The 14202-nt window shown below is 41.1% G+C and overlaps 1 protein-coding gene across 2 annotated transcripts in view; it reads left to right on the forward strand.

The window, feature by feature from the left end:
• MYPN (myopalladin) overlaps window positions 1-14202 on the forward strand; it is a 65005-nt gene that overhangs the window by 33792 nt on the left and 17011 nt on the right. For both annotated transcript variants that reach the window (XM_051617635.1, XM_051617636.1), the window contains exons 11-12: window positions 172-756; window positions 2624-2771. In XM_051617635.1, the coding sequence (XP_051473595.1) occupies window positions 172-756; window positions 2624-2771 (733 nt within the window). The remainder of the gene's footprint in view (window positions 1-171; window positions 757-2623; window positions 2772-14202) is intronic.

Consider the following 14202-nt stretch of genomic DNA (forward strand, 5'->3'; position numbering starts at 1 on the left):
AGTTTATTTTAATAACAAACTAATATTATGTCACAGAATATGTCCTGCAGCAGCTTCCCCTGCCTCTTTACTGTATCACAGGACAAAGACTCTTTCTCTCACAGCTCACAAATGGAAATGCAGTCAGCTGGCACATTCTGGCCATTTTACTTATCTTTCTTTTATATGCAGTGATCAGACCCAGCTAAAACAGCTCCACAACCAGGTCTTGCTTGAACAGCAGCTGTATCAGACATCTTCAAGAGAGCTGTCATTCAACACAGCTTTATTGAATTCTGCTACTTCACTCCAGCAACAGTCCACCTCGACTGTGTACAGGCAGAGCAAAGTCTCTGCTTCACAAGCATTCAGCTACAGTCGACAGCAGCAGCTCCCACCATCACAAACCACACTGCCTACCAGCTCCTCTTCCAGCTCCTCAGTGACAACATTCAGCAACGTCCCTCAAGGAACTCAAAGAACAAACCACAAGGAAAATTCCACAGGAAATCCTCCCCCTGCCCAACCAAGGTCTTCAGGAGGGTTTACAAGCAAAAATGAACAGTCCCTACCAAGCCCTAAAGAATCCATGGTGCCTCCATTAACACTTCCTCCATCTGGTGTAAAACAGTTCCAGCCACAGAGTGTGACTCCTGCTCCTGTCTCCCCAACTGGTCGGATCCAGAATCCAGTAGCTTTCCTTAGTGCTGTTCTTCCTTCACTTCCTACTGTGCCATCCACCAACGCTATGGGACTGCCCAGAAGTTCACCAGCCACGTAAGTAGCATAAACCATTTGTGCAGAAGCAGGGACACGAAATACTCATAAAGGAAACTAAGACACGTTCCCGTTCAAGGGCTGGGTGGGAGTTTACAGAAATGCAAGTCGTTCATAAAATAGAAAAGTGTTTTTCATATATTCTGGTCATTTCATCCAAGCTTTTTCAGATGAGAAAAAAAAAGAGATAGCAGCTTCTATAATGAGATACATCCAGGGTAAGGTAAGTTCAAGATAGTGAAATGGGAGTTTATAAACAGATATATACAAGAATGTAGGGGCTCAGAGATTCATAAGGCTGTACTACTAGGAGAAAAGAGATTTCATGAGCTTGCAGCTAAGTCACTCTAAGACCATTTGCCTATGGGGCTATAGAACATTCTTATTTGTTGTAAGCAACAAGTGAAGTTTTAAAAGGTACCTCATAATGTAACTTATTTCTTAGTCCAGGTAGGTCTGAGAAATCACCTCTGTAAAGCTATTTTTCTGGTTGCAATCCTTTCTGTATTGGAAACCCTCCAGAAAATCTCAAGGGAGTTAAAGGTTTGCACATAAATATTTTAATTGGCAGCCAACATGACTTCTGTGACAAAACAGCCACCGCCAGAGAAGCAAAGAAGGATGATGTCCTACTGGAAAGGTTGTGACCTTAAGAGTTCCTTCTTTACTTGTAGAGCTGAAATTTTAAAACCAGTGATTGCTTTAACTATTCCAAACTCAAGCCTTTGTCCTGCTTTCACAACGCTGCAACAGCAAGCAAAAATCAACTACTTATCTACCCCCTTCCTCCCCTTCAGAGCTGGTGCACAAGTGCTCAAACACTATTCTCCTCACATTAATGACACTTAACACTTGCCAAGTGCTTTACTTCTTCTAACTGTTGTACAGGCTTTACCAAATAAATCCTTACAATATGTTTACCAGGTAGAGTAGTTAAATACAGTTTTCTTCCTTTCAGCTCTCCTGGGTCCAAGCCAAGAGCTGAATTCCCACACAACGAGAGCTCATTGTGCTAAGAGTCAAATCTAGACATAGGAGAGAGTCAAAGTGAGGGCAAAAAAGATCAGGAAGGAACCTGATCAGTATCTGTGCTAATCTGTGAATACCTACTGAAGATTTTGCTTCTTTTTTTGGCATTATCAGTTATAATTCTGGTTACAAAAGCAGTAAGAACTCCATGTCTACAGAGCAACAAGTGCCCTTGTTGCCTTTTACCTAGAACCCCTTTTAACATCCCGCGTCCTTGTAAACTACCAGAACATTGCACACCCTCTAGTTGTGTGTGGCTGCTGCTCTTCAGCAGTGCACTCTCACAGTTTCCCAACTGTCCTACTTAAGAATTTAACTACTTTTAACTTTAGTAAAATAAAACTGGCTCCATCTATGAAATAAAAAGAAGTTTTGATGTTGCCTGTCATGATCGAGTGAGTGAAATGAAAGAAGTAACAGTTCCTAGAAAGAGTAAATCATCAATGAAGATGTGAGGAAAAGATCAATATGAAATGGTATTAACTTTTAAATTATTGCCTGATACAGTAAAATGTACAAATTGTATGCCTATGGTAGTACCTGCACACATTTCTTGTGACATGATTGTACCAGGATAAATATAAATGGGACTTAGATGCTTAGTATAGTATTATGATGCTTACTCTCTTTAAGATGTGTGTCCTTAACTCCTGCTGGCATGGGAATGGGATGCATCATTAAAACAGTACCAAAAAAATAAAATCCCATATTGTGCTTTGGCTTCTACATAAATAAATAATAGGCTCCTCCAGCCAACTGAAGTATAATATATTATATCACACAAGTGAAAAAAAAATACTGTTTGCTGCATGTTAGTATCAGAATTTTCTTTTAATAGTCCAACCCAGGGATTAACAAAGAAAAATCTGAAGCCTCTGCCATTAGCAACAGATGATTCTATTCGGGAAAATAAAGCTGGACTTGTAAAGGACCTGGAAAGAAACCTGCATTTCAGAGAGGATGGTAATCACCAAAGTAGTCAGCAGGTAAGAAAATCAAGTTACTCAACCAAATTTCACTCGTGAACAAGACATGGATTGTGACCTGGGAACAAAAGGTGTTTGTTCCTCCACACTACTTTGCAGAGGGAACTTTTGTGATAAGTACTGGTTTGAAATAGCAAACTGGAGCTTTAAATAGGAAGTATGAGGGGATGCAGCTGCAGAGGGTTTACTTTGTGACAGAGAAGTATTTTTAATTTCTAATCATCTCTATTAGAGACCAATGGGAATGTAATTTTTTTGCTTTTAATGGAAGCTCCTGCACATTGGATTTCATTTCTTCACTTGACAAGTTGCTCAGCTCATTGCACACAGACACACTCTTACACTGCATATTTTTAGCACAAATTAAAAACGACAGTAATCAAACTGTAAGGAAAGATTTCTGTTTCTACTTTGGTTGATTAAAATGTGGTATTCCATTTTTAGCATTAAACCTATTTTTCCAAATCTCCCAACTTAAATGAATTGACAAGGGACTTGTTAGGAACGTAACAAAGTTTTGGTAGCTGTTACTGGCACACATGAAACTTCAGGCCTAGCATTATTAGAGTTTAACAAAACAACAAGCTTTTTATAAAGCTCAAGGAATCAAATATCAATTCATTCTTAATCAGAATCAGTAAATTCACCAGATCTGGGCAGTGTCTGTGAGATTAAAGATGAAATAAAAAATGAAATCATACGTTGAGGTTGAAATCACTGTAAATCATGTGCACCCACCCTCAAATAACAGTAGGACACACTAAGGACTGCTAGATAGGTGTTCTGTCTGTAGGCCACTCTCACCTTGGCCAGAGAGCCCTCCTCTATCTGTCCTGCCAGCTCAAGCTTAACTCAGCAAATAATGGTTTACCTTGAGCTGTCGTCAACAAGGGAACTCTTCCCAACGTCTGTTAGCCCTTCTAACAGAGAACGTGCACAGATAAGCACAAAGCCATGGAGTCTCTGGAGTAAATTATCCTCGGTGGACAACTGCAGTGTAATCCCTGTTTTTTAAATTTTGCTGTTGACCTTTCTTTCTGACAGATCACGCTGCCAAAGCACTTTGAGTAAAACAACTGGCAAGCGGTCTGTTCTGCAGATGAAAGCGTTACAGTTTGTACTTGCTAGGGTAGTAAGACCAATTATTTAGAGAGCTACTGTGAAATACCAATCAGTCTTTCGAGTTAACTGCATGATAACCCCTTTAGAAACAATGATCACTACTGGTGTCAAAGTTATCTGCTGACAGCAAAAGTTATTTATACACTTATTCGCTATCCTGTATGAGACCAAACCAAAATCTTGAGTCCCAAATCCCCAAAACACTATAAAACTTCAAAGCTGGCACATCTCTACTTGATATGGTAATTAGGAATGAACTTGAAAACAAAGATTTTAGGAATGCTCGATAAAAGTTCCCTCATTTTCCCCTCAGTTCCCACCTTGAGCCACTTCTGATTTTGTTCTTCCATATCTAGGAAAAACACTACTCACACTGACTCCAGCAAATTCCAGTTTTCTCCTCCATGAAAGCAGTGAATATTTAAAGAGATGAGAGGATGGACAGTATTTTCCAAAATTCCTATTGCTTTGTCATTTATAGAACAATCAACATCATGAAAATAACATGTTGGAGCGCAGATTCACACCCATAGATTTTGTCCTGCATTTTCCGCTTGTAGTTAACAGAGATTTAAAAAGGACACCTTTTCATCCTATGTATTGCACTTCTGCATTAATTGATTCTTGTAATGGTTCGGAAGGGCTTCTCAATCACTTTCACATAAACACCTCATAAACCTTTCTCATAAACTCGTCTATATGAGAGATCACTGCATGATGAATGGAGTACAGCTCCCAATAACAATCTTAAAATGTTGGCTTCCTTTTATTTTCTACACACTATTTTAAAAATTCCTAACAATGTGTCCTGTAGCATATTTTTATTCAGAGGATTGCACTGTAATCCCATATTTTAATAGCAGTATTTGGTCTCATTTACAATATCTGCAGAGCATGTAGGGATCATCCAGAACAAAGGCTGGTACTACAAGTCTGTGTCTTAAATCACTGGTATTGTCTTGTATTACTATATAAAGTGCAGTAATGAACATGAGTGATTTTCATCCTGGTGCTCTATTTATTATCTATCATTGGCTTCCATATTAAAAGTGCTTAGCTTACAAGTCAAGATTTTCCTAAGTGTCAGCATTATGCACTCAGCATGATACCTAATAATTCAGATGTACTCCTTCTGTTCATCCAGGGCATCATTCATCACCAACAATAAAGAAATCCAGAATCAGAAGGTAGTTGGTAATTTTGCTGATGTTGCATGAGACAGATCAGCCTCTGCTCTGCAGCTATGATAACCATGCAGTGCTGACAGAAAGACAAATAGGATTTTGCTAAGATTCTAGCTGCAAATTTGATCAAGTATGTGTAATAACAAGCTGTCATTTTTATCAGAAAAAAACACCATACCTGTCACTTATGCAGAGGGTACTATGAGTATGCTGTGTTGTCAGGTGAAATTTCATCACAAATCAGTGTTGGGAAAAAAAAGGAGGTTCAGTCATACCAATGTTCTTCAGTCAGATTTGCTCATTTCCTTCAAACAGAAGATACAGCAAATGAGGATTGGCTTTATGCAACTGCAGGAAGAGGTTAGGAGAAATCCCAGGACACAGGAGACTTAACTCAGTTTCTTCCTTGGCCTGAAGACAGCCACATTCATAACTCTCAACTCCTGTAAAGACAGCCCAACTCCTTGCCAGTGGGTACATGTCCTGCTGGTGCTGTCTCATCGTTACACAAATTACTAAGCATTCTGTATCAGCAGGATAAAAATCTGGAAGTTTCACCCTTCAGAACAGCTCCCTTAACAGGAGACAGAGTCTCTCTCTCACCTTCTCCAGCTCAATGAATAAAAATGAAGAATTTCAGGCAATGTCAAACAGGCTCTCCTTTAGTAGGGCATTTCAGAGAGCATTTCAGCTTAATGGTCAGGGATGTTTGAGGAAGCTGTCAGAATGTCTTCTTCATGTGTTGGAGAAAAGAAACAGAGACAGACTGAGAGAGACACAGAGAGATAAAGAGAATAATTCTCCTGCCTAGGAACTAGGATAAGCACCTGGATTCTTGTCCTTGCTGTAGTGGATGTTTCCATTTTTCTGCAAAGTGAAAGAGGGCAAGAAGGATGAAGAACTATCCTGTCCACTCATCTCCTCCTCTGTAATAATTTATTAGCATGGAGCTCAGAGCTTTGTCTTGGGAGACTGAGGTTGAAGTCCTATGATAAAGCATCCAACTCTCATAACCTCAGTGAGTGTCTGAGCTCTGCATTATCTGATGAAAGGAGAGCACAGCCAGTGTTATCTCCACTTCCCAAAATCTGTCAATCCATTTCATGGTGACTTTTAACTTCATTACAACTAAATTATCTTGGTAATGTTCAGCTAAATACATCACATGGAAATCAAATGAAGTGTGGGGAGAAAAGGGCAGGCAGAGAATTTAAGGTGATTTTGGCAAATGGAAAAAATAGAAACGTGTAACACAAATTGATTCTCCTAATGTGGCATTTGGAAACATTTACAGGCTTCACTGATGTGACTAGAAATAAACGAAATTCAGCTTCACAGGCAAAACTTTAAAACTAATTATATGATGTGCTCAAAACTGCTACACAAATAATACAAAGCAGAAAAGGGAGGTAATTAAACCTCAAAACCCTGTACAGTAATAAAAATAAAGGAAAAGAGAGTTAAGTACCTGGGCCTGGTTTACACCTTTTGGTTGTAAGAACTACTAAGTGTGCTCACATATCTTTGTCATTTACTATGAAGAATATTACATGGCAATGCTGGTTGGCTGTGTCTTCTGTAAGACAGATAGCAGTGTGGTCACTGCTTTAGTTTTACGATGAAGAGTAAAGCTACAGCTGTTTAGAAAATTACGCACGGCCCTCACATGAATCTTCTTTACTTTTGCTAGGGAATACTTTGTAAGAGATTTCAGAGCAGTAGAGATGTAGGGCTTGTCCAAAAACTTAGATCATTAAAAACCATGGCCTGTAAAGCCCAACTCATCCCACACCTCAGCACCACTAACACCTCAGCACTGATCAAACAGAATCACCTCTCTGCAGTTCCCATACTAAGTAATCAGCCTCAGAAAGGTCACAAGAATCACCAAGAGCTCTGCTCCCCAGAGTACAAGAATTACACTTAACCCAATCACTTCAAAATGTTTCTCAAAAACAAGGTTCACATTATCTCCCAAAGGTCAGCAAATGCAGGCAATTTTGGACCAAGGATGGGCATTCAACCCCAAGGAGCCCTCAAAGAAGTTTGTTTGCTCTGTAATAGAAACGAGAAGATACTTAAGAACTCAACCAAGACAAACCACCAGATCTTTACACTAACACGTATAAAATCCCAAGAATTGTGGCAACAAATAGTTAAGCAATCATTTGTAGCTGTCTTTTCAAGATTTACATCTAATAACAACAAAGTTTTCCTGGTAAAGATCCTGACTGGCACAACTCATCACTAGGAATGAGAACGCTAAACTGCTCACTCCAGCTGCTAAATCTGTGGGAGTTGGAGATGCAAACCTCATTTGCCTTCTCTTCTGTTTTCCTCTCACTCTATCACTTTGAGCTGAACTCTATTTTTAATAGTGTCCCATAGATGACTTGCTAGACTCTTTGAGGATTTGTGTCAATGTTCATGCCTTGTGCCATGTAAGAGGGTCCAACGGCAAGAAGTAAGTTGCTTCAGTGACACCTCTCCATGGGACATAAGTGAATAAAAGCATGCCCATTGGATCTCTTGTTTTTTGATACCCACTGCTGAAAGAGAGGGAGGAGGGGAGAGAGAGAATCCAAACTAAGCAGCAGATTTGAGTCAGAGTAGCCTAGATTAGACATTGAAGCCAAGGAGTAGTACTGCTTGGAAACAGACACTGAGATGCAATATATGCCAGTTTCTTAGGTAAACCACTGTTAAACCACTGGATTTAGATTAACTCTGCCAAAAAGCCAGTCTAATAAAAGTTACAAACTGGGATTCAACCAAGATATTTGTCTGGAGTTAGCAATGAGTGGCAGACACACAGTGTATGAGAATCAATATTCAAATGAAGTTCTTGTATCCTATCTATTTGTTGCAATTTCCATGGGTTACTACGCTAACATCAGAACATTTTGTTGCTACAAGCTTTTACTAACTGTAAGCATGTATTTTTCACTAAGATCTGAACCCTGTTAAATTCAAAAGCAAGATGGGTTTTAAGTTCAGCAGTTCCAGGATTTTAGAACTCATATTATGGGTTATAAAACTCATGGGGCTTTTTAGTCTGGAGAGGAGAAGACTGAGAGGGCACCTAATGAATGTGTATAAATATATGAGGGCTGGATATCAAGAAGGAAGGGACAACTTCTTTTCACTTGTGCCCTGTGATAGGACAAGAGCGAATGGATTCAAACTTGAGCATAGGAAGTTCCACCTCAACATGAGGAACAACTTCTTTCCTGTGAGGGTGACAGAGCCCTGGGACAGGCTTCCCAGAGAGGTTGTGGAGTCTCCTTCTGTGGAGACTTTCAAGACCTGTCTGGATGCCTTTCTGAGTGATCTGCCCTAGACTTGAACCTGCTCTGGCAGGGGGGTTGGACTCGATCTCCAGAGGCCCCTTCCAACCCCTACCATTCTGTGATCCTGTGATATTCCCACACAAAGCTGCTTACAAACTTACAGGAATTACTATAGTCTATGCAATTCACCTTTCTGCCAAAAAGGTTCACTGGCAGAAGAATGGCCCAGGAACTAGATTGCTTTGACTCAAGATCCAGGAGAACATGATCCAACCAACTGATAGTGATGGGGCCAAATGGATTTATCACAGAGACAAACTGATGTGAATCTGTACCTTTACCTTTGCTCCAGCTCACTGCTGGAGAGCAGGTCACTGTGGGATTGGCTGACCAGCAGTGACAGCAGGAGGGACATAGGAACATATGAATCTGAGCAGGGAGGGAAGCAAGGGAATGCTGCTGGTAGCAGAGCTGGCAACTAAACTGGTTCAGCTACATTGTCAAATCATATACTGCTTACACTGCACATCTCTGTGGCAATCATGCTGCACAGCTCATTTGCAAGGAGCTACTAATGACTAGAGAAAAATGAATCATAGAATCATAGAATCATAGAATCCTAGGGGTTGGAAGGGACCTCGAAAGATCATCTAGTCCAACCCCCCCCTGCCAGAGCAGGGTCACCTAGAGTACATCACACAGGAACGCATCCAGGTGGGTTTTGAATGTCTCCAGTGAAGGAGACTCCACAACCTCCCTGGGCAGCCTGTTCCAGTGCTCTGTCACTCTTACAGTAAAAAAATTTTTTCGGATATCCACCTTGAACCTCCTATGCTCCAATTTACACCAATTACCCCTTGTCCTATCACTGGTCATCACTGAGAAGAGCCTAACTCCATCTCCCTGACACTCACCCCTTACATATTTGTAAACACTGATGAGGTCACCCCTCAGCCTCCTTTTCTCCAAGCTAAAGAGACCCAGCTCCCTCAGCCTTTCCTCATAAGGGAGATGTTCCACTCCCTTAATCATCTTAGTAGCTCTGCGCTGGACTCTTTCCAGCAGTTGCCTGTCCTTCTTGAACTGAGGGGCCCAGAACTGGACACAATACTCCAGATGCGGCCTCACCAATGCAGAATAGAGGGGGAGGAGAACCTCTCTTGACCTACTAACCACACCCTTTCTAACGCACCCCAGGATGCCATTGGCCTTCTTGGCCACAAGGGCACACTGCTGGCTCATGGTCATCCTCCTGTCTACCAGGACCCCCAGGTCTCTTTCACCTACACTACTCTCCAGTAGGTCAGCCCCCAACCTATACTGGGACATCGTGTTGTTCTTCCCCAAATGCAAAACTCTAGACTTCCCCTTGTTGAATTTCATCATGTTTCTCCCCGCCCAACTCTCCAGCCTGTCTAAGTCTCTCTGAATGGCAGCACAGCCTTCTGGTGTGTCAGGCACTCCTCCCAGCTTAGTGTCATCAGCAAACTTGCTGAGGGTACATTCTATACCCTCATCCAGGTCGTTGATGAAGATGTTGAACAACACCGGTCCCAGTACCGACCCCGGAGGGACTCCACTAGTCACACACCTCCAACCAGATTCTGCCCCATTGACTACAACTCTCTGACTCCTTCCCATCAACCAGTTCCTAATCCACCTCACTACCTGATCACCAAACCCATACTTGATCAACTTATCTACAAGGATGCTGTGGGAGACGGTGTCAAATGCTTTACTGAAATCAAGATAAACCACATCTACCGCTCTACCATCATCTATCCACCTAGTAATTTCCTCATAGAAGGCTATGAGGTTAGTCAAACATGATTTACCCTTGATAAAACCATGCTGACTGCTCTTGATGACCCCCATGTCCTTGATATGCCTAGAGATAGAGACAAGAATAAGTTGTTCCATCACCTTTCCAGGGATGGAGGTGAGGCTGACCGGTCTATAGTTACCTGGGTCCTCCTTCTTGCCCTTCTTGTAGACTGGAGTGACATTTGCTATCCTCCAGTCCTCAGGCACCTCTCCTGTTACCCATGACTTACTGAAGATGATGGAGAGTGGACTAGCAATGACCTCCGCCAGCTCCCTCAGCACCCTTGGATGCATTCCATCTGGACCCATCGATTTATGGATGTCCAGATTACTCAACTGATCCCTAACCCAATCCTCATCTACTATGTCCTCACCTATCTTGACTACTTCTGGGGCTATATGAATCTGGGGCTCATGGGGAAATCCTGCAGGAGTAAAGGCAAAGAAGGCGTTCAGCACCTCTGCCTTCTTTATATCCTCTGTCACCAGGGCTCCCACCTCATTCCTCAGTGGGCCAATATTGCCTCTAGTGCTAGTTTTGTTAGCTATGTATTTGAAAAAGTTCTTTCTATTATCCTTAACCTGACTTGCAAGGTTAAGTTCCAAGGAGGCCTTAGCTTTCCTAATTGCCTCCCTACATTCTCTGACAACATTCCTATATTCCTCCCAAGTGACCAGCCCCTCTTTCCATGATCTGTAGATCATGGAAGATCATGTAGAAAAATGGTACAGAACAGCTTCAGACACAGATTCACCAGCACACTTCCCAGCTGTTTTTCTGTCCAGTATTAACAATCTTTTATTCTTCTACTTACACTCCACCAATATCCATGCAATGATCATTGCCTTGTCCCCTTTTACTAATGCATGTAAGTGAAACACCCAGATTTCAAAAGCTGCAGTCTAGTCAGCATATATAGAGATAACTATGTATTATTATAATACTTAGATGTATTACACACATTTTTAATTTGTACATGACATTTGCACCTCTAGACAGGATCTTGAAATTCACAGCTTTCTAGATGGGAGATAGCACAATTTTAAACATCTGGCTTCTATATTAAGCAAGTATGTGAAAAGAAGTGTCTGTAAAAATGTCATGGTCCAGGAAAGTTGCCAAAAAAACAGCTGGAACCCTATATTTTCGACCCAGAAACAGAACTTGAACCTTTGTACTCTTTCCCTCAGCCTCCCCAGCATACTGAACTGCAGCCTAGTTCTAACCTTGCAGCAGTGAGCGCGTTGGCTTCTTCTTTGCGACGCTTTACGAAACGCTTGTCTGAACCACAACCACAAGCACTTTGCCCTGCTCCACTTGTGTAACCACACTCAGAAATAGCTTCATGGCTTAGGTGATAAAACCAGTTCTTCACAAAGCCACATTAGCAACTATTTTCTATTCTTGCTAATCCTGGCAGAAAACCTACCAAGCGAGTGAAAAACTCCAAGATCCTACAATTGTGTATTTCCACTTATTTCAGAGATTCCTTTTCTTTATAAGAAGTCTGGTGTAACACCTTCAGTCTCTGTAAACTTTTCACAGCAATTTTAGCTTATTCTTTTTGGTTTGTGTCTAAATTTATGTTAGCATATATACACACACTAAACAACACACATTTAGAAAGACAAGGACTGAAGTACGAGACAACACACAGGCAACCCTTTGGGGCTGTTGAGACCCTAACTTCAACATTTTCTAATTTCCAATGTATTTTTGAAAGTAACTTCTTAAAATGATCAGTCCAAACACATGAACTTAGCCTGCACAGTTCCTAGCCAGAGACTGTTGTGCTAGCATGGAAACACAGTGACTCTTGTAAGCTTCCTTGGGCAAAGAAGCAGCTGCCAGTAATGATATCCCAGGGTTGATAGTGCAGCAATACCTATTATATTATAGGCATAGTTCAGACCAACTGCTGCTTTTATTTTATACCTTTTTCTGTGTGTTCATGTACATCCAGAGTCACATGCACTCAAGCAAAGCCAAAGAAAACTTGTCCATTATTAACTTCAAAGTGGCCCCATGAAATACATTCCTTTCTCTTTCATACTTTCTACTGCAAGCAGATCTATGGAAAGGAAAAACTGCCCATATTTCTTAATGTAGTGAGGTTTGTAAGAAGTTACTATTTTCACCACACCAGTCAGGAAAAAAATTATACACTTTGTTCACAGAAAACCTTTCCAGATCTAAAACAGAGGCAAGAAGCATGAGGTTAATTACAGCTGCAAAATAATTGCTCTAAGTTTAATTTGTCAGTTGGTTAGGCAACTTAAGACAAACCTGTACCTCTGGAGCAGAGGTAATGAAAGATGTTGACTGTCTCTATCAGCACTGCTTGGTTTCATCTGTAGGCCATCATGGCTACAGCAATCCTATACTATTAATTTCTTAGTACATACCACAGCTTCTTTTGGACAGCAATGAATCTGACAAAAAAAAAAAAAAATCAGCATGAAAAACTGCTGACTAAATTCAGCTGCCTGTAAACAATACTGGACTCTCCGATTAGCTTGCAGCATTTCATTGCCTCTTAACTCCACTCAGAAGCATTTTGTTCTGGAGTCAGTAACTTATTAATGTCATGACTTAAGAGTGTAATGGTCGTGCCTTCCAGGCCCCATTACTTCCCTCTGCTGGAGAACACCATATTACAGAAAACTCCCCTCAGGGACCAAGCAATGATTCCCAACTATACAGTTGAGGATGTATTAAAAGTATAAAAGCACAATGCTGTCTTTTTAGTTTGAAACATGACTCTCATCATTAGCAGTTTTCATTTCCAAAACCTGCTTTTGACATAGTCACCAGGAAACTAAAGAAACATTTTATCTAGAGGTTAGTCACCTCATTTTGAAACCAGGCTTTGTAGGTGTGTAATGAAACATGCAGGTAGCTCAATAAAGTCAAAGATTGTATGCAACTAAGATAGTCCAGTAGTAGATGTATGTACTGCCATAAAACAATGATGTTAAATGTTGGTGATGTTCACAAGGCAGTGAATCATAGAATAGAATCATAGAATCCTAGGGGTTGGAAGGGACCTCGAAAGATCATCTAGTCCAACCCCCCTGCCAGAGCAGGGTCACCTAGAGTACATCACACAGGAAGGCATCCAGGCGGGTTTTGAATGTCTCCAGCGAAGGAGACTCCACAACCTCTCTGGGCAGCCTGTTCCAGTGCTCTGTCACTCTTACAGTAAAAAAATTTTTCCTGATATTCATCTTAAACCTCCTATGAATAGCTCCTATGAATAACTGGTCTGGACTTCCAGATTATGCAGATAGAACAGTTTTGTATGTAGGAGCAAATGCAGGCCCCTTACACTTCCTTCCCTTGCTCTTTATTATGTTGCACTTAACAAATAAAAGGTCCTGCCTCTTCCAAAAGCCCCCTTCCAATTTTTAGCCTTCTAGACTATTGCTTTTAGTTGCTATCTGACTGAGGAGTCTTAACACTTTTCATCCCCACCCAGTTTATTCCAATCTGAGTTCAGAGTTGCCTTCTCAGGGTAAAACTTCTTCATGCACTCACTGTGTCTAGCTTCTGAGATAACCACTCTGGGAGTCACTTTGCCTGCTCTGCCCATCAGCCCTGTTGCCCTCTAAACACCCAGAACACTGGGAAAATGGCTGATGTTTACAAAGGGAATAACAGTGCTCAAAAGTGCTCTGACACCATACATGTATGCAAAACAGTGTATTTAGCTTTATAATAATGCTGTCATGTAACCAGCATCCAGAAATAATTACATAATTTTGAGAGGTTCATTACACAATAAACGGGCAGAAATGGGACTCTGTACCATACCTGCTGTGCTGCCCTGACCTTTATTCATGTGACAAATCATTAGATGACAGAAAGGGAAGGAGGGAATGAGATTACCCCTGTCTTAATTAATCCTTAATTAGCCTCCACATTTCCAAAGGCCACACAGCATGTAAAATTCATGAAAACAATTTCATTCTGAGAAGAATTAGGTATAGCATCATCAGGTCCTACCAGAA

This window comes from Apus apus, chromosome 4, assembly GCF_020740795.1.
Source record: "Apus apus isolate bApuApu2 chromosome 4, bApuApu2.pri.cur, whole genome shotgun sequence".
NCBI lineage: Eukaryota > Metazoa > Chordata > Aves > Apodiformes > Apodidae > Apus > Apus apus.